Source organism: Lissotriton helveticus, chromosome 12 (genome assembly GCF_964261635.1).
Source record: "Lissotriton helveticus chromosome 12, aLisHel1.1, whole genome shotgun sequence".
Taxonomy (NCBI): domain Eukaryota; kingdom Metazoa; phylum Chordata; class Amphibia; order Caudata; family Salamandridae; genus Lissotriton; species Lissotriton helveticus.
In genome coordinates this window covers 65533783-65555421 of record NC_136073.1, presented here as the reverse complement: position 1 = coordinate 65555421, position 21639 = coordinate 65533783, and the positions used below count along the sequence as shown (strand labels likewise).

Sequence of the window (21639 nt, the reverse complement as noted above, 5' to 3'; positions counted from 1 at the left end):
ATTGTACCCTGACCAGTAGAAATCTGCCTTGTTACAAGTGCGCAACCGTCTCTTAATGAGTGCACTTCAGTGAAAAAGTCGCTGGGCAACACTTTTTTTTGCGCGTTGTATCTCTTTGCAAACAAAAACAAAAAAACATTATTTTTTTTACATTGCAGCTAGCCAGCGTTAGAACTACTATCTTTGCTAATGCCTGTTCTTCTTCCAAAGACTGATTAATACACAATATCCTATTTTTTATCTTACTGATAATCACCATAAGACGACTGTGTGTGTTCTGAAAACTGAAAGATGCTGAACTCTACAGGCTTGAGGTATTCATTCAACTCTTCTACCCCCTGGAGTCATTTTCAGGACACTCACTCATTACTCCAGGTATCTATGCATATTTCGTTCATGTCCATCCCAAACCTATAAACAACTGGGAGATGCCAGGCTTCCGCTTGAGATTCTCAATTAATCCGGAGATAGTGGGCAGTATCTTGTGTGAGTACAGTCGTTTACTACTGATGTCCCAGGACCACAATTCTATTGTACTTCATCTAAATCACCTCATTACTCTCTTTGGAGACTGGACTTAGCTGAGGTGGCGATGACAAGCAGAAATACCTTGCTCAATGAGCTGGCAAGGGTTAGAAACTTAAATACAGCTGGGACTGATTTGCATAGGTCTATGTCTGAAGTGCCACAATGAGTGATAAAAGGGTTGAATTGAATGCAGCCCAGAGTGATTACCAGTGGCTGAGAGTAATTCAAGTATTCTGTCCAACATCTTTGGGGTTTTTCAGTGCAACAGGTATGTTCAGATATAGGCCCCCTAGCAACCTGCTACAACCTTGGACTCAGGCTGCACCTCACAGAGACCCAACAAGGCTGACATGTGTAGAGTTGCTCTGGTTCTTGTGCAGAGTGCATGAAGTTTATCAGTTGTGACTGAAATAGATTGATATCCATATGCTTGGTACCTTGTTTATCGTGGCATAGTGAGCAAACACTGCAGGACCGGAGTGCAGCCAAGAGTTATAACAGAAGCTGAGATTATTTTAAGCATCCCCCTCAATCATGGTTTTGTTTTTCAGAGGAAAGTTCTATGTTCACCAATTTTTTTTTAACAAGAAAATAAAAACAAACAGCGACCCATAAGTTACTAGCACATTCCTGTGACCCAGGTGTTCCATTTTTGCCTTTCCATAGCATGTTTTCAATAACAATGATCTCTGGTTAAGGTTATCCTAGGACTATGCTCCTAATCCAACTAGAGTGACTGTTTATCTTAGATTGTTTAAAGAGCCCTTTAAATCTCCAGACAATGACACACAAGTGTTAGATAAAAAATTATACAATAAATCAGCCTTGCTATGATATGTCTGCTCACCTGTTCCAATGGGCGTGGGTGCAAGGCTTGTCACCCCTGTGGGCTAAAGCACCAACTGCTGACTTACTTGTCACAAAAAACACGAAAATATCTGGAATCAAAAAAAGTCCTACCCAAAGCAGTGAATGGTCGCCGGTTCTGCCGAATCTTGGGGATTCAAGGGAGCGTGCATTTATCCCACACACTTTGTTTGGCCCAGAAGTCTGAGACAACCAAAGTACTGCCCTTTTCAAAAGGAAAAGGGACCAATGGGCAGCCAACTTTACTGCAGGGTTATATTGGACACGGAAGTTGTACTGCCTAAAGAGAACCTTCGCCCTTACACAAAGCATGTAATGGTGAAAAGCATCTCTTTGGATTGGGTGTTGACATGCAACCGCTGGTAATCCTTGCTAGTGTGTCGCAGTGGACTCTCGGTCATACTTATAGACTACATGGTGAACGAATCTAAAGGAAGCAAACCCTAACTAAAGGGCTCTCAATATGAACTCACAAACTATGAAGGAGGTTTCTAAAAACCAAGAACCTGGGAGCAGCCCTTCCCCTCTGTTGAATACAAGCACCTCTCCATTACCTTGAGACAAACCAGCGGGCACAGATACGGGCCCCTCACAGAAGGCATCTAGAGAGTATCCATTCAGTGGAGGCTCCCAGCACAGCCCAGGCGCCGGAAGGATCCTGGCACTGCCCAGGCGCCGGAAGGATCCCGGCACAGCCAAGGCGCCAGAAGGATCCCGGCACAGCCAAGGCGCCAGAAGGATCCTGGCACTTCCGAGGGGCCGGAAGGATCCCGGCACAGCCAAGGCGCCAGAAGGATCCTGGCACTTCCCAGGGGCCGGAAGGATCCCGGCACTGCCCAGCCGCCGGAAAGCTTCCGGCACTGCTAAGGCGCCAGAAGGCTCCCAGCACTGCCAAGGCGCCGGACCTCTGGAGGCACTGCCACTGTCCTGTCTCTGGAGGCACAGAAAGTTAAAGACTCCCAATCAGAAAAAGGCTAATGTCCACAAACTAAACACAAACATATGAATTACAATGAATTAGGATAATCATATAAAATGCCCAATAGATTAAAATAAATGCTCCACTGTGAAAAACAACATAAAAAATATGGAAACAGAAAAACAAAGAGAAATTTAACTAATACATTAAAATATCTTCTTCATTTTATTCAGGTACAATATACACAGAATCTCATATATATCAGAGACACAATAAATAAAATCACAATAAAATCACATTTGCTCGTACAGTTATGACATTCGAGAAGTAGAAGTCGACGCAGCATTTCGTATTTTAGGAATAAAAACACCTTTCTCAGGACAAATTCTCAAACTAAAATTCATTCACAAGATACCAAGTGCGAATCTTGATTAAGGTTTCAAACGTTACATTCATCGGGAACCAACTGGAATAGTATGGATATCACTTCTTACGACTGGTTCCTTAACCTCAGATCGTGACAATAAGGGTCCCACATTGTACGTTGGAGCCACCGGTATTTAATAAGAGGTCCGAGGTTGGCACAATTAAAATGAGGCAACCAATCTCTATAGCCGCCGGCCCACTTTCAATTCAGCTTATATGAACGGCATATAGGATACAAGGGATGTCCTCCTGTAAAGAAACTTTATATAATCATTTGAAAAGGATCCGGTCTCCCTGCTCCATATGTGGACCGCCGTCTCTTGTTGGTTTCTTGAAACTTTTCAAATGATTATATAAAGTTGGTTAAGGAACCAGTCGTGAGAAGTGATATCCATACTATTCCAGTTGGTCTCGAATGTCATAACTGTACAAGCAAATGTGATTTTATTGTGATTTTATTTATTGTGTCTCTGATATATATGAGATTATGTGTATATTGTACCTGAATAAAATGAAGAAGATATTTTAATGTGTTAGTTACATTTCTCTTTGTTTTTCTGTTTCCATATTTTTTATGTTGTTTTTCACAGTGGAGCATTTATTTTAATCTATTGGGCATTTTATATGATTATCCTAATCCATTGTAATTCATATGTTTGTGTTTAGTTTGTGGACATTAGCCTTTTTCTGATTGGGAGTCTTTAACTTTCTGTGTATTTTGCCCCTCGTCCCACATTGGATTAGTCAGGGGACCTCCCTTTTTTCTGTGTGTTCCTGTCTCTGGAGGCACCTTTACAGTCCAGTCACGGAAGGCATCTACGTTATCCATTCCTTGTAGACACCTATACTATACATTCATTAGGAGGCACCTACCTACTCTGTACACTTGCTAAATGCACCTATACCTTCGACTTGCTGGAAAGAACAAGTTACTTACCTTCAGTAACACTCAATTTGAGGTACTGCTGAAAAGTTTCGGGATCCAGTCTGACGCACTGGAATCCTCAAAGGGTGAGGAATCTGCAGCTAGTAGTCTATTAGAAGCACCGCTATTATCTATTCACTGCAGACTCCTACACTGCCCACTCATTGATGGCACCTATACAGTCCTCATGTTGGGAGATTCCTTTCCAATACACTCACTACAGACACCTACACAGTCTGCTCATTGGTGGTGCCCATACTTTCCACTCGTTGGACATGAAACCTACATGGAGTGATACTTGGGATGGGGATATATTCTAGTGAGGATGGTGTAGAATCAAGGGTTAGAGACCGTGAGAAGGTAGCACAGAAGGAGCAATGACCCGTCTAATAAAATTATTTATGGTACACTTCTGTCCTCTGCCGGCATTAATGCCTCTGAGTGCACCCTAGTCCATCACGTCTGCCGCCTTAGTCTCTACTATATTTCAGTAAATCATAACCTCATTGCAAATCATAAAGTAACCAATGTCTCTAATTCCTAACCTCTTCCAACCTATCTAGACTTCCACTCACATAAATCACAATCTCTCCTTCTGTGTAACATCTGGCTACTGTCTCACAATATCTAAACTCTTCTGCCTTATTTACTTAACCCATTTTTTCCACTTGCATGAACTTACTCAAATAGGTAGACTTACCTCCTATTAACTTAATCCACTGCTAGAAACTGGTGAAAAAGCTTCAGTTTCATGAAAGCACAGGACTACCCCAATTACCAACAAATCTACAATAATAATTAATAACCACTGTACCATTGGATTACGGAATATGGTGCTACCCACCATAAAGCACTTTAGTGCCTAATCAAAGACAGTAAACGCTACATAAAGCAATTACAATACAATGCTTCCTTCCTTCTCTCTTCCATCAATCAACCATTATTGCTTCATTAAGTAATCGTATTGGGGAGAAAGAAACAAAGACTCACCTGTCCACAAACAGTATGAGGAGATCCTCCTGGTCCTCGTGCTTCTTCAGCTCCTGTTTCAACCAGCGCACCTTCTGGCCGCCTCCCACAGTGCGAGCCACGTCTCCACCTTTCCAATCCTCTCCCAGGCCAAGAGTCTACAAGGAAACAAATGTTACTTTAAGTGAGCCAAGTGTACAAACAGGATCCACTCAAGTAAACAGAATCCCTTAATGTGCTAGGCCCAGGAAGGTGAAGCCTAGGGTTTGAGATGTGCTTTCCTTCTCGGTTATAGGTGCAAAAACAAACGAGACTGTAGCATTACAATTTAAAAAGACCTAAACACTGTAAAATATTGAACGGCACTTCACTGTAGAAATACGGAGTCAAACAGCAATAACAGGGTATCAAAAGTGAATGAATGTTCAGGAAAGATTTATTACTGAAACTACTATAAGTAAGTGCGGTATATACCATATCTAATTCCATATGTAGTGTGTCAGGATTTACATGGACTATTATTCCTCTTGGTATGAGCTGGTGCAGAGCAGGTAGGGGAAGGACGGACAGGCTGAAGGTCCAAAGTATGCATTATAATTGTAGGGCTATCTCTCCCAAACACAGGGCAGTGGAATAAGGAGTGTAGGATTATTCAGGCAAGTGTACAGATGTGGCACATATGAAATCTTTTCTTGGGGCACGGAGTGAAACAGTGGACAGTATTAAGTATGTGAGTTCTGGTTTTTATCACCAGTACTAGGGACACACTACTGTTACAATGGTAGAAGGAGAAGCAGAGACCACACAGAGCCATGAGCTAGGTGGTTCTTTTATGTGGTCTTGCTTCCTCCAGGCTGGGTGGGCTGCAGGCATCTTGTGGCTCTAGGCGGTGGGACAAATACCAAGCCTGGTGTGTGAAGGCAATAATTTTCTAGGGCCATCTTGGTCAAGTGTGGACTAGTAAATCACTGCAACTGTACAGGGCAGGAAGCATCTCTACATATCCTGCAACAGATGATGTGGCTCATGGGCTGCCTCAGTGCCTTGAGAAGTCCTCTACGCACAACAACTGCAAGCTAGGCCACGTTGCACATCCTCCAGGGGCAGCTCATTTCCTTACAGTGAGGTCAGGCTTCTTGCTTCCCACAGGTCATGGAAGTAAGAAGTGTCAAGAATTCAGGCCTTTGCCCAACAGGAAATGATGTAGATAGCAAAGGTTTAGCTCCTGTCAATAGGTCTAGCCAATAAAAGTATGCAGGGCTCCTCGTTGTCAAGATAATCTGTTCTTTACTTGGCCCAGAAGTCCCAGATGTTTCCCACATAGGGGCCACAAATGGAAAGCTTGACCCAACCAGAGTAACCTTTTTTATCATAGAAATGCTTCAGCCAATCATGAAGCAGTTCATCTACTCTTTGTTCACTTGTCTCAATGGACTCCCAGAGAAGAGAATCAAAGGCAACACCAGTAGTTCCTTCTGCTCAAGATGGTGATTGCCCTCAAATAGAGTCCAGCAGACATCAATCTTTGCCAAGGAATAGCCAGCACCACTGGATGAAGGAGAGCAGTGAGAGTCACCAGGGTAGGAAAACCCTATTCTGAATGAAGCGAAGGGGATGGCAACACCAAATCCACACTGTCTCTTCTTTGAGGAGGTTAGCGTCTAGCAGTTAACTGTGGGAGTGGTTAATTGGAGGAGATTTGCCTTCTGTGTTCGAGGATCCTTTTGTGGGTAAATACATGGTGTGTTTATGATTATTAATGAAGATCAAGATTTTTTTTAATTCCCTGTGCCCATCTGTGTTTATTAGAAAGCAGCATTAGCTTCTATTTCAGAGGCCTGTGGTCAAAACCAAGATCGTGAAATGAATGCTGGGCATCTAGACCCAAACACTAAGTGTCTGAAACATAACAGCTATTGGACGAGGGCAGCTATTCTGAATGGCTCCAAAATTAATTCTGATGGCGGGCATCACCGAGGCCAAGTCTAGAACAGTTTGAGGGCCAACAACACTCGGAATCACCCATCACCAAAGTCAGAAGAGGAAAAACCAACAAGGTGCATTTTTACACCAATTGCCATGTGCATTATGAGAAGAGGTCTGATTAAAGCACCTCTGGACTACTGCAACAGTCTACAGCCCCAAGTCTCCCAATAAACCTACATTAGGCCTATACTACATAGAAGTACAGATCTAAGGGGCAGGTCATTCATAGGAACTGGATCCACTAAGGGGCAGGTCATTCATAGGAACTGGATCCAGACAGCATTCCAACCAGGGACATCAGGTTGACCAACACATGCAGAAATTGCCAACACAATTTCAGGTGACAAAAACGCAGTAGTAATTCATCCAAGAACAAGACTACGGCTCCAGAACTCTAAAAAATCATCTGATAGGGCCACACCTAAAAACATGCTCTTAAGCAACCTCTTGGAAATAGTTGTTTAAACAAGCAATCGGAAGACTAGGACTAATGCTGGTAACAGGCCGGCATACCATGCCTAAAATGCCCCTAGCCAGCAAGCCCAATTTTCCATCATCCACTGACCAACCAAAGATGATGCCAATTCTGGACCAGGCCAAAAGAACAATCCACACGAAGAAAATATGAGAAAGGGGCCCCGAACAAGCCCAGCATGAAGAGGTTTCGACCCACGAATGCAACAAGCACAAATTAAAGAAGGACAAACTCAGCATAAAGTAGATTTATCCCTTACTAAGAACCTCCTCTGTACCCTCATCCATGCATTCTTACAACCAGATTTGTATAGGTGTTCACTGCAATACATACTATTTTATGTTTTTGTTTTCAAGCTCACCAAGTGAACGGATTCCCTTTCCTGATTTATGCTGAAAACTCTGTGCCAATCACACTTCACTCAACAGCGTCCAAAGCAGAGATCCTCACATGGAAATAATGTGGTGCGTATGTAAATTGTTGTGTTTATGTCTGTTGTCTCACATTCACTTTCAAATCCCGAACACATGGGTCTGCATTAGAAACCATGCTGGGAAGTCGCTGGAAAATACTTCGAAACAGTATGGGTTTGGGGCACCTGGCTGAAATGACAGCCCATGTTGCGTACTGGCTTGCTATGCTAATGGCGGTATACACTTTTTGGAAGATAGGAATCCTTAACCTGTCTGGCGCAAATCAGTACAGTATGAGAATGCTGCCTGGTATCAATGGATCTCCAGAAAGAGCATCCAAGTAAATTCTAATTTCTATCAGGTCAATACAAAACCAGTCCCTCCATACCCACAATCTCACAACGTCCAATTCTAGGACATTCACGACAGCAATCAGCAAAGCATAGGGATCCCTTGAACCTGGGCATTGGCTATTCAGATGAAATCAGTGCTCAGCATGCACCACCCATCGTCCCCCTCATTCAAAGTCGTAGTTCTAGGATATAAATTAGTAGATTTCATGGCCAGCTTAAAGAGTGAATTGTCCACCGAGTCATCATTGTCCACCACAAGTGAATGCTGTGACGAGGAGCACACACCTCCATCTTCATAAACTGAACCACAATAAGGTTACGCTTCCTTCACAAAGTGGACTTTGCTTGCTGGTTCTGTTATGCTTCGGCAATTGAAGCAGCAAGTACACAGTTGTCCGGAAGAAGACATTAAACAATTTCAGCTCATACAAAACCATCTGTGGGCCTGTAAAAGCACAGCACTACGGCTCTCCAAACTTTACATTGGCTGCCTTTGGCACATCGGCTAACCTTGATAGTATGCACTAAACCCAGAGTGTACTGGTCTTCACAGCTACAAACCAACCCACAAACTATAGCAGTGTCAACCACATCTTCATTCAACTAGGGAGCCGGTGGGAAATCCTTGGAAGAGGTGGACAGAGGGATATACCAGCCTTACAACAGCACTCAAATAGCAGCGCCTTTCAAGTACAGAAGGAAGCGAAGATGGTCCCAGCAGACCTGGCTTGAGCCTTCTTCGCCACAGATTGCTTTTTGATGAAGGCTGACTCAACGAGTCTATCAGCTGCAGACCTGATTGAGCTAAGCCTCTTTCAGCAACCTACTGATTATGGCATGCAGCAACGCATGCAGTCCTGTTGTACAATGAAGAGAGGAAACCGCGCATTTCCTCTAAATCGCTGTAACTGGAATGCGGCATACTAGTTGCTATTTTACCAGTTTTCCTCTTGCTTACTGTCTTACACTTCTTAACTTCATCTCGCTTACAATCGTCTTTCTGTTCTGAAACACTGAAGTATTCTGCAAGGAGCATTTAATGACGGATAAATCATCAATCGATAAAATATCAATTGTATCCCCTCCATCAGACAAAATATCACTCGCCCATCTCCTAAGCACCCCCCACCCCCTCCCCCCGAGGCCAGTGTGGTGGGCCCAAGCCCTTCAATAAAATACTGAGCCCCGATTCTTGAAGTGCGCAGAGGTCATTTAAATGAATAAATACATTGCTATTATTAGTAAGTAGATGCGTCCCTGAGCTCTGGTCTTTGGTAGTTATCAAGTCTTAAGGGAATAGTTTGCTTTATTTACTGAATTTCGTTATTCACAAAACGGCAATTATTACATAAAATTGCTTACTTTATATATTGAGGAAACCGAAGGACTCTAGCATTTTTGTATTCATTTTATTTAAATCACCTAATTGATTGCACTTATTATAAAAAAGAATTTCCAAAAAACAAAATGCATTTGCACAAAGTATTAATTTAATAACATATTAAGATTTAGTTAAATACCCACAATTAGGTAACAAACTATTTACACCGAAATGGTATTCCACCCTGCAAAGCCCACTAGCTACTGGTAGGAGTATGACATGCCTGCAAGAAAATGGTACGCTGCAGTGGAAAACTGGTAAACTTGGAATTAATAAAAACATGGTCTACATTCATCGGCAGTCAGAAGGTCAACTGCAAGACCACTTGCCTACCCTTTTAAATATGCATTGGCCATTCAGAGCATTGCTTAAGATACTCACAATGCGCCCCATTTCGTCCAGAGCTTTAGTGGTAGAAGTGTAATCCTGAGCCAGTTGGATTATTGCAACGCCCTGCTATTAGGAGGTCCAAACTCCCTCATCAAGAGATTACAGAGAGTACAAACGGTGGCAGCCAAGTTGGCCCTTAATAGACCTCGCAGGTCCTCTGCATCCCAATCCCTGAAGGCACTCCATTAGCTCCTTTTGGTACAGAGAATACTGTTTAAATCACTCTGTATTGTGTTTAAGGCACGCCATGGCCTTGCGCCGGCTCCCCTACAAAATAGATGTAACTGGCATGCCCCCAAAAGAAATCTAGGGTCCTCATCAGTCAATCTGGCAAGCTTGTCCAGGTTCAACAAAACCAGATTTGAAGGAAGAGCATTCATGACCGAGGCAGCTCGATTATGAAAAGAACTCCCAATAACCGTGAGTCAGTCGGGGGAACTATTACACTTCAGGAAGAGACTTAAAACATGGATCTTCTGAAACTAGTAGAACATGCTCAAAACACTTCACTGGCCATGCTGCTGAAGATAACTAACACACTTCCTTTCCAACATGATGTGCCTGTAGATGCGTAATACAGCACCAGGATACCCGCGGAGGGACAGTGCGCTTTATAAATGACCCAAATAAAAATAAAATACAATACATTTATGCACATATAAGTCAGATGACCACATCAACGTTAACCGGTGCCAAATGGCTTTGCAAATTATTCCCCCCCCCCCCCCCCGGTTTATCTTTGCATTGGACTGCATGTCCCATTTCAAACTCCTAAGTGACTGAAAAAGTCACAAGTGAAGGCTGTGATATCCACTCCGTCTCCGATGAGACACTGGCAATGGGCACGTCAGTGTCCCAGTACGCCCCTTCGTGAGAACGGAAGCCTGCCAAGCTCTCAGGTCCTCTGACGGTAGGACTGCTTTCAAAAGAGGAATACTGGGTCAGCTGGCTCATTCCTATAGGAAAGACTTGGGTTTCAGACACATAGAAGAGGGAACTCTACCCTGCAACGGAGCAAGTGCCTTAGACCTGCACCGCCCTCAGTGCGTCAGATAGGCAGCCTTTGGGACGTCCTATCAGTTTCAACCTGAACTCCAACTGACTTGGACCTCATTGCTTTTGAGTGTGCGGATAGCACTTTCTAAGCTGGTGGCAAGAGCAGCAACGCTTTCCCACCGCCCAGACCAGTGCAGTGACCCGGACTGGCTGACCCGGCCACACATCACTGCTCGTGGAACCAGATGCACTCTGAGAAAAATGATAAAAATAACTACTCCATCTCTCTCTCTTCTGCCCCTTCTCCTGCACTCTTCCCATCCTTACTTCCTCTGCCAGTTTCATTCCTGTGGTTTCTGCCCCGTGAACAATCTTTACTTCCTTCCCCATTCCTTGCACTGCAGCTCTCGCCAGCTTTACTCCATTTCCGCTGCTGCAGACCACCTCCCGTGCTCTCTTTACCTCTATCGCTCTCCATACAACCTGCCCTTTCCCTCTTTATTTCCAACCTGCCCTCATCCTCAGACCTCTGGTACTCCCAGTCTTGGCTTTCATCCTTCTTCACTCTCATCCCCTCCCCAGGTAGCTTTCTGCTTTATATTACTAAATCTTTCTCCATCGTCACCTCCAGTTGCCCTACTCTAAACTCTGCCACTTTACTATCACCCTTCCTTCCCACCACCTCAATCCGATCACCGCACCTTTGTTTTGTAATTGTACCATCATCATTATCATCATCATCTTCCTCCTCCTCCTCCTCCTCACCGTCACTTCCGGCCCTGGTTCTGTCTCCCTCCTCCTGGTCTATCCAGGTTTATTTAATTCCTTTCCCGTGTCCCCTCGCACCTCTCCCTAAATTCTTACGTTCCTTCCTCTCAGACATCTCCATCTTAGCTCACCCTCTCTTCTGCCTCCTCTCTGAAGGTACCGCATGTGTCACCCTCTCCTCTGCCTCCTCTCTGAAGGTACCGCATGTGTCACCCTCTCCTCTGCCTCCTCTCTGAAGGTACCGCATGTGTCACCCTCTCTTCTGCCTCCTCTCTGAAGGTACGGCATGTGTTACCCTCTCCTCTGCCTCCTCTCTGAAGGTACCGCATGTGTCACCCTCTCCTCTGCCTCCTCTCTGAAGGTACCGCATGTGTCACCCTCTCTTCTGCCTCCTCTCTGAAGGTACGGCATGTGTTACCCTCTCCTCTGCCTCCTCTCTGAAGGTACCGCATGTGTCACCCTCTCCTCTGCCTCCTCTCTGAAGGTACCGCATGTGTCACCCTCTATTCTGCCCTTCTCTCTGAAGGTACCGCATGTGTCACCCTCTATTCTGCCCTTCTCTCTGAAGGTACCGCATGTGTCACCCTCTCCTCTGCCTCCTCTCTGAAGGTACCGCATGTGTTACTCTCTCTTCTGCCTCATCTCTGAAGGTACCGCATGTGTCACCCTCTCCTCTGCCTCCTCTCTGAAGGTACCGCATGTGTCACCCTCTCCTCTGCCTCCTCTCTGAAGGTACCGCATGTGTCACCCTCTCCTCTGCCTCCTCTCTGAAGGTACCGCATGTGTCACCCTCTCTTCTGCCTCCTCTCTGAAGGTACGGCATGTGTTACCCTCTCCTCTGCCTCCTCTCTGAAGGTACCGCATGTGTCACCCTCTCCTCTGCCTCCTCTCTGAAGGTACCGCATGTGTCACCCTCTCTTCTGCCTCCTCTCTGAAGGTACCGCATGTGTCACCCTCTATTCTGCCCTTCTCTCTGAAGGTACCGCATGTGTCACCCTCTCCTCTGCCTCCTCTCTGAAGGTACCGCATGTGTCACCCTCTCCTCTGCCTCCTCTCTGAAGGTACCGCATGTGTCACCCTCTCCTCTGCCTCCTCTCTGAAGGTACCGCATGTGTCACCCTCTCTTCTGCCTCCTCTCTGAAGGTACGGCATGTGTTACCCTCTCCTCTGCCTCCTCTCTGAAGGTACCGCATGTGTCACCCTCTCCTCTGCCTCCTCTCTGAAGGTACCGCATGTGTCACCCTCTCTTCTGCCTCCTCTCTGAAGGTACGGCATGTGTTACCCTCTCCTCTGCCTCCTCTCTGAAGGTACCGCATGTGTCACCCTCTCCTCTGCCTCCTCTCTGAAGGTACCGCATGTGTCACCCTCTATTCTGCCCTTCTCTCTGAAGGTACCGCATGTGTCACCCTCTCCTCTGCCTCCTCTCTGAAGGTACCGCATGTGTTACTCTCTCTTCTGCCTCATCTCTGAAGGTACCGCATGTGTCACCCTCTCCTCTGCCTCCTCTCTGAAGGTACCGCATGTGTCACCCTCTCCTCTGCCTCCTCTCTGAAGGTACCGCATGTGTCACCCTCTATTCTGCCCTTCTCTCTGAAGGTACCGCATGTGTCACCCTCTCCTCTGCCTCCTCTCTGAAGGTACCGCATGTGTTACTCTCTCTTCTGCCTCATCTCTGAAGGTACCGCATGTGTCACCCTCTCCTCTGCCTCCTCTCTGAAGGTACCGCATGTGTTACCCTCTCCTCTGCCTCCTCTCTGAAGGTACCGCATGTGTCACCCTCTCCTCTGAATCCTCTCTGAAGGTACCGCATGTGTTACCCTCTCTTCTGCCCTCCTCTCTGAAGGTACGGCATGTGTTACCCTCTCCTCTGCCTCCTCTCTGAATGTACCGCATGTGTCACCCTCTCCTCTGCCTCCTCTCTGAAGGTACCGCATGTGTTACTCTCTATTCTGTCCTCCTCTCTGAAGGTACCACATGTGTTACCCTCTCTTCTGCCCTCCTCTCTGAAGGTACCGCATGTGTTACCCTCTCCTCTGCCTCCTCTCTGAAGGTACCGCATGTGTTACCCTCTATTCTGCCCTTCTCTCTGAAGGTACCGCATGTGTCACCCTCTATTCTGCTCTTCTCTCTGAAGGTACCGCATGTGTCACCCTCTCCTCTGCCTCCTCTCTGAAGGTACCGCATGTGTCACCCTCTCCTCTGCCTCCTCTCTGAAGGTACCGCATGTGTTACCCTCTCTTCTGCCCTTCTCTCTGAAGGTACCGCATGTGTTACCCTCTCTTCTGCCTCCTCTCTGAAGGTACCGCATGTGGTAACCTCTCTTCTGCCCTCCTCTCTGAAGGTACCGCATGTGTTACCCTCTCCTCTGCCTCCTCTCTGAAGGTACCGCATGTGTCACCCTCTCCTCTGCCTCCTCTCTGAAGGTACCGCATGTGTTACCCTCTCTTCTGCCCTTCTCTCTGAAGGTACCGCATGTGTTACCCTCTCTTCTGCCTCCTCTCTGAAGGTACCGCATGTGGTAACCTCTCTTCTGCCCTCCTCTCTGAAGGTACCGCATGTGGTAACCTCTCTTCTGCCCTCCTCTCTGAAGGTACCGCATGTGTTACCCTCTCCTCTGCCTCCTCTCTGAAGGTACGGCATGTGTTACCCTCTCCTCTGCCTCCTCTCTGAATGTACCGCATGTGTCACCCTCTCCTCTGCCTCCTCTCTGAAGGTACCGCATGTGTTACCCTCTATTCTGCCCTTCTCTCTGAAGGTACCGCATGTGTCACCCTCTATTCTGCCCTTCTCTCTGAAGGTACCGCATGTGTCACCCTCTCCTCTGCCTCCTCTCTGAAGGTACCGCATGTGTTACCCTCTCTTCTGCCCTCCTCTCTGAAGGTACAGCATGTGTTACCCTCTGTCTCTTCTGCCCTCCTCTCTGAAGGTACCGCATGTGTTACCCTCTCTTCTGCCCTCCTCTCTGAAGGTACCGCATGTGTTACCCTCTCTTCTGCCCTCCTCTCTGAAGGTACCGCATGTGTTACCCTCTCCTCTGCCTCCTCTCTGAAGGTACCGCATGTGTTACCCTCTCTTCTGCCCTCCTCTCTGAAGGTACCGCATGTGTTACCCTCTCCTCTGCCTCCTCTCTGAAGGTACCGCATGTGTTACCCTCTCTACTGCCCTCCTCTCTGAAGGTACTGCATGTGTTACCCTCTCTTCTGCCCTCCTCTCTGAAGGTACCGCATGTGTTACCCTCTCTTCTGCCCTCCTCTCTGAAGGTACCGCATGTGTTACCCTCTCTTCTGCCTCCTCTCTGAAGGTACCGCATGTGCTACTCTCTCTTCTGCCTCCTCTCTGAAGGTACCGCATGTGTTACTCTCTCTTCTGTCCTCCTCTCTGAAGGTACCGCATGTGTTACCCTCTCTTCTGCCTCCTCTCTGAAGGTACCGCATGTGTTACCCTCTCTTCTGCCCTTCTCTCTGAAGGTACCGCATGTGTTACCCTCTCTTCTGCCTCCTCTCTGAAGGTACCGCATGTGTTACCCTCTCTTCTGCCTCCTCTCTGAAGGTACGGCATGTGTTACCCTCTCCTCTGCCTCCTCTCTGAATGTACTGCATGTGTCACCCTCTCCTCTGCCTCCTCTCTGAAGGTACCGCATGTGTTACCCTCTATTCTGCCCTTCTCTCTGAAGGTACCGCATGTGTCACCCTCTATTCTGCCCTTCTCTCTGAAGGTACCGCATGTGTCACCCTCTCCTCTGCCTCCTCTCTGAAGGTACCGCATGTGTTACCCTCTCTTCTGCCCTCCTCTCTGAAGGTACCGCATGTGTTACCCTCTCTTCTGCCTCCTCTCTGAAGGTACCGCATGCGGTAACCTCTCTTCTGCTCTCCTCTCTGAATGTACCGCATGTGTCACCCTCTCCTCTGCCTCCTCTCTGAAGGTACCGCATGTGTTACCCTCTATTCTGCCCTTCTCTCTGAAGGTACCGCATGTGTCACCCTCTATTCTGCCCTTCTCTCTGAAGGTACCGCATGTGTCACTCTCTCCTCTGCCTCCTCTCTGAAGGTACCGCATGTGTCACCCTCTCCTCTGCCTCCTCTCTGAAGGTACCGCATGTGTTACCCTCTCTTCTGCCCTTCTCTCTGAAGGTACCGCATGTGTTACCCTCTCTTCTGCCTCCTCTCTGAAGGTACCGCATGTGGTAACCTCTCTTCTGCCCTCCTCTCTGAAGGTACCGCATGTGTTACCCTCTCCTCTGCCTCCTCTCTGAAGGTACCGCATGTGTCACCCTCTCCTCTGCCTCCTCTCTGAAGGTACCGCATGTGTTACCCTCTCTTCTGCCCTTCTCTCTGAAGGTACCGCATGTGTTACCCTCTCTTCTGCCTCCTCTCTGAAGGTACCGCATGTGGTAACCTCTCTTCAGCCCTCCTCTCTGAAGGTACCGCATGTGTTACCCTCTCCTCTGCCTCCTCTCTGAAGGTACCGCATGTGTCACCCTCTCCTCTGCCTCCTCTCTGAAGGTACCGCATGTGTTACCCTCTCTTCTGCCCTTCTCTCTGAAGGTACCGCATGTGTTACCCTCTCTTCTGCCTCCTCTCTGAAGGTACCGCATGTGGTAACCTCTCTTCTGCCCTCCTCTCTGAAGGTACCGCATGTGGTAACCTCTCTTCTGCCCTCCTCTCTGAAGGTACCGCATGTGTCACCCTCTATTCTGCCCTTCTCTCTGAAGGTACCGCATGTGTCACCCTCTCCTCTGCCTCCTCTCTGAAGGTACCGCATGTGTTACCCTCTCTTCTGCCCTCCTCTCTGAAGGTACAGCATGTGTTACCCTCTCCTCTGCCTCCTCTCTGAAGGTACCGCATGTGTTACCCTCTCTTCTGCCTCCTCTCTGAAGGTACCGCATGTGTTACCCTCTCTTCTGCCCTCCTCTCTGAAGGTACCGCATGTGTTACCCTCTCCTCTGCCTCCTCTCTGAAGGTACCGCATGTGTTACCCTCTCTTCTGCCCTCCTCTCTGAAGGTACCGCATGTGTTACCCTCTCTTCTGCCCTCCTCTCTGAAGGTACCGCATGTGTTACCCTCTCTTCTGCCCTCCTCTCTGAAGGTACCGCATGTGTTACCCTCTCCTCTGCCTCCTCTCTGAAGGTACCGCATGTGTTACCCTCTCTTCTGCCCTCCTCTCTGAAGGTACCGCATGTGTTACCCTCTCCTCTGCCTCCTCTCTGAAGGTACCGCATGTGTTACCCTCTCTACTGCCCTCCTCTCTGAAGGTACCGCATGTGTTACCCTCTCTTCTGCCCTCCTCTCTGAAGGTACCGCATGTGTTACCCTCTCTTCTGCCCTCCTCTCTGAAGGTACCGCATGTGTTACCCTCTCTTCTGCCCTCCTCTCTGAAGGTACCGCATGTGTTACCCTCTCTTCTGCCTCCTCTCTGAAGGTACCGCATGTGCTACCCTCTCTTCTGCCTCCTCTCTGAAGGTACCGCATGTGTTACTCTCTCTTCTGTCCTCCTCTCTGAAGGTACCGCATGTGTTACCCTCTCTTCTGCCTCCTCTCTGAAGGTACCGCATGTGTTACCCTCTCTTCTGCCCTTCTCTCTGAAGGTACCGCATGTGTTACCCTCTCTTCTGCCTCCTCTCTGAAGGTACGGCATGTGTTACCCTCTCCTCTGCCTCATCTCTGAATGTACCGCATGTGTCACCCTCTCCTCTGCCTCCTCTCTGAAGGTACCGCATGTGTTACCCTCTATTCTGCCCTTCTCTCTGAAGGTACCGCATGTGTCACCCTCTATTCTGCCCTTCTCTCTGAAGGTACCGTATGTGTCACCCTCTCCTCTGCCTCCTCTCTGAAGGTACCACATGTGTTACCCTCTCTTCTGCCTCATCTCTGAAGGTACCTGATGTGTTACCCTCTCTTCTGCCCTCCTCTCTGAAGGTACGGCATGTGTTACCCTCTCTTCTGCCCTCCTCTCTGAAGGTACGGCATGTGTTACCCTCTCTTCTGCCCTCCTCTCTGAAGGTACCGTGTTACCCTCTCTTCTGCCCTCCTCTCTGAAGGTACAGCATGTGTTACCCTCTCCTCTGCCTCTCTGAAGGTACCGCATGTGCTACCCTCTCTTCTGCCTCCTCTCTGAAGGTACCGCATGTGTTACCCTCTCTTCTGCCCTCCTCTCTGAAGGTACCTCATGTGTTACCCTCTCTTCTGCCCTCCTCTCTGAAGGTACCGCATGTGTTACCCTCTCTTCTGCCTCCTCTCTGAAGGTACCGCATGTGTTACTCTCTCTTCTGTCCTCCGCTCTGAAGGTACCGCATGTGTTACTCTCTCTTCTGTCCTCCTCTCTGAAGGTACCGCATGTGTTACCCTCTCTTCTGCCTCCTCTCTGAAGGTACCGCATGTGTTACCCTCTCTTCTGCCCTTCTCTCTGAAGGTACCGCATGTGTCACCCTCTCCTCTGCCTCCTCTCTGAAGGTACCGCATGTGTTACCCTCTCTTCTGCCCTCCTCTCTGAAGGTACAGCATGTGTTACCCTCTCCTCTGCCTCCTCTATGAAGGTACCGCATGTGTTACCCTCTCTTCTGCCCTTCTCTCTGAAGGTACCGCATGTGGTAACCTCTCTTCTGCCCTCCTCTCTGAAGGTACAGCATGTGTTACCCTCTCCTCTGCCTCCTCTCTGAATGTACCGCATGTGTCACCCTCTCCTCTGCCTCCTCTCTGAAGGTACTGCATGTGTTACCCTCTCTTCTGCCCTTCTCTCTGAAGGTACCGCATGTGTCACCCTCTCCTCTGCCTCCTCTCTGAAGGTACCGCATGTGTTACCCTCTCTTCTGCCCTTCTCTCTGAAGGTACCGCATGTGTTACCCTCTCTTCTGCCCTTCTCTTTGAAGGTACCGCATGTGGTAACCTCTCTTCTGCCCTCCTCTCTGAAGGTACAGCATGTGTTACCCTCTCCTCTGCCTCCTCTCTGAATGTACCGCATGTGTCAACCTCTCCTCTGCCTCCTCTCTGAAGGTACCGCATGTGTTACCCTCTATTCTGCCCTTCTCTCTGAAGGTACCGCATGTGTCACCCTCTCCTCTGCCTCCTCTCTGAAGGTACCGCATGTGTTACCCTCTCTTCTGTCCTCCTCTCTGAAGGTACGGCATGTGTTACCCTCTCTTCTGCCCTCCTCTCTGAAGGTACGGCATGTGTTACCCTCTCTTCTGCCCTCCTCTCTGAAGGTACCGCATGTGTTACCCTCTCTTCTGCCCTCCTCTCTGAAGGTACAGCATGTGTTACCCTCTCCTCTGCCTCCTCTCTGAAGGTACCGCATGTGTTACCCTCTCTTCTGCCCTCCTCTCTGAAGGTACCGCATGTGCTACCCTCTCTTCTGCCTCCTCTCTGAAGGTACCGCATGGGTTACCCTCTCTTCTGCCCTCCTCTCTGAAGGTACCGCATGTGTTACCCTCTCTTCTGCCCTCCTCTCTGAAGGTACCGCATGTGTTACCTTCTCTTCTGCCTCCTCTCTGAAGGTACCGCATGTGTTACTCTCTCTTCTGTCCTCCTCTCTGAAGGTACCGCATGTGTTACCCTCTCTTCTGCCTCCTCTCTGAAGGTACCGCATGTGTTACCCTATCTTCTGCCCTTCTCTCTGAAGGTACCGCATGTGTCACCCTCTCCTCTGCCTCCTCTCTGAAGGTACCGCATGTGTTACCCTCTCTTCTGCCCTCCTCTCTGAAGGTACAGCATGTGTTACCCTCTCCTCTGCCTCCTCTCTGAAGGTACCGCATGTGTTACCCTCTCTTCTGCCCTTCTCTCTGAAGGTACCGCATGTGGTAACCTCTCTTCTGCCCTCCTCTCTGAAGGTACAGCATGTGTTACCCTCTCCTCTGCCTCCTCTCTGAATGTACCGCATGTGTCACCCTGTCCTCTGCCTCCTCTCTGAAGGTACTGCATGTGTTACCCTCTCTTCTGCCTCCTCTCTGAAGGTACCGCATGTGTTAACCTCTCTTCTGCCCTCCTCTCTGAAGGACCCGTGTGTGTTGTCTGAACCGGAGGCAGTGATGCAGGTCATGAGGGAGAGTTCAAGGTCACATGTGCTGGTGCTGACATCTCCATTTTAGTTGCAGGACACTCTCTCCTCTGCCCTCCTCTCTGAAGGTACTACATGTGTTACCCTCTCTTCTGCCCTCCTCTCTGAAGGTACTGCATGTGTTACTCTCTCTTCTGTCCTCCTCTCTGAAGTTACCGCATGTGTTACTCTCTCTTCTGTCCTCCTCTCTGAAGGTACCGCATGTGTTACCCTCTCTTCTGCCCTCCTCTCTGATGGTACCGCATGTGTTACTCTCTCTTCTGCCCTCCTCTCTGAAGGTACCGCATGTGTTACCCTCTCTTCTGTCCTCCTCTCTGAAGGTACCACATGTGTTACCCTCTCTTCTGCCCTCCTCTCTGAAGGTACCGCATGTGTTACTCTCTCTTCTGTCCTCCTCTCTGAAGGTACCGCATGTGTTACCCTCTCTTCTGTCCTCCTCTCTGAAGGTACCACATATGTTACCCTCTCTTCTGCCTCCTCTCTGAAGGTACCGCATGTGTCACCCTCTCCTCTGCCTCCTCTCTGAAGGTACCGCACGTGGTAACCTCTCTTCTGCCCTCCTCTCTGAAGGTACCGCATGTGTTACTCTCTCTTCTGTCCTCCTCTCTGAAGGTACCGCATGTGTTATCCTCTCTTCTGTCCTCCTCTCTGAAGGTGCCACATATGTTACCCTCTCTTCTGCCTCCTCTCTGAAGGTACGGCATGTGTTACCCTCTCTTCTGCCTCCTCTCTGAAGGTACCGCATGTGTTACCCTCTCTTCTGCCCTCCTCTCTGAAGGTACCGCATGTGTTACTCTCTCTTCTGTCCTCCTCTCTGAAGGTTCCGCATGTGTTACCCTCTCTTCTGTCCTCCTCTCCGAAGGTGCCACATATGTTACCCTCTCTTCTGCCTCCTCTCTGAAGGTACCTCATGTGTTGTCTGAACCAGGGGAAGTGATGCAGGTATATGTAAATACATTTATTGTTTCAATTGATACAAATTGTTACAAAAGACCGCGCATCGTGTGTTCTTCCGCGCACTTTCTGTGGTCATTAATAAAAACAACATTGTATCGTTTCATTTAATACATTTCAAACAGTTACATAGGGCAAAAAATAGGAATCCATAAAATTTGATATATGCTTTCTGATTTGGGCCTGTGTTCTGCCTTCAGACCAAGGCTCAATCTTTGCTTACAAGTTTTTTAAATTGACGTGCAAATTTCGCTAATCTGGCCAGTTCCATGGGGATCTCTAAGTTAACAAGCATTTGCAATGCAATGGGTCTCGCATTAGAAAAGTTTGAGCTATTGGTATTGTAAATGGCAAAGTTTTTATTTATGTTTTTTTTTTTTTAAATAGCTAAATTAATAGCTTTGCCATTTACAATGCCAATAGTTATAACTTTCGCAAATGTGATACCTATAGCATTTGTAATGCAATATGTTTTGTATTTACATGACTTAGATGGCATCCCAGAAGCGCAACGGAAGCATCTAAAAAAGGAAACATTTGAAAAATAAAGGAACAAGCTTCTTGGTAAAGCACAGAGAGTAAGCTTTATAAGTAGCATCAGTGGATGTAGTGGAATAGAAAGACCTGGCTGTTCGAGCAGTAGCAGCACCCCCCCCCCCCCAAGCGCCTTGAGACCCTCCGGGTAAGTAGTGCGCTCTATAAATGTCTTTGATTGATTGATTGATTGATAGAAGAAGTGAAGATTGGTGAGAATTCCCCAAGTGAAGGCCCCACATGGAGTTACAGATTACATTGCTTCTCATTTGGAGAGAAACAACAAAAAACCCATGCTTTACTCGTCAGGCGTACAATGGAGATTGAGGACAGTTTGCCTGTTGAGAAGATGGAGGCAGATGCTTCTATTATTGCAAATATCCTGGAAAAAGACCAATCTTGTACTAGAGTGAGGGAGAAAAAGTTAGTAGGAATCAAAGTAGCTATGATGTTTGGAAGAGGAGCAACAGGCCCAATTCAAAAATCCCTACAGTTTGAGTAAGGGGTTCCTGAAACCAAATCCTTTAAAGCATCTGCTAACGTACCCTTACGAAAACCTCCAAGTTTAGAATTTTGGCTTTCTGCAGGGATGTTCCCAATTATTTGAGCAATTTTATCTTATAAAACGTTGAAAATCCTTACTGAATCCCAGCCCAAAGAAATCTAGGAGATTCAAGAAGATACACGAAGATAGAGGCCAAACTCC

General features: G+C 47.8%; 1 protein-coding gene across 1 annotated transcript in view; it reads right to left on the bottom strand.

The window, feature by feature from the left end:
• PLOD3 (procollagen-lysine,2-oxoglutarate 5-dioxygenase 3) overlaps positions 1 to 21639 on the bottom strand; it is a 347896-nt gene that overhangs the window by 169493 nt on the left and 156764 nt on the right. Inside the window, exon 3 of the mRNA XM_078669457.1 lies at positions 4656 to 4792. Coding sequence (XP_078525583.1) covers positions 4656 to 4792 — 137 coding nt within the window. The remainder of the gene's footprint in view (positions 1 to 4655; positions 4793 to 21639) is intronic.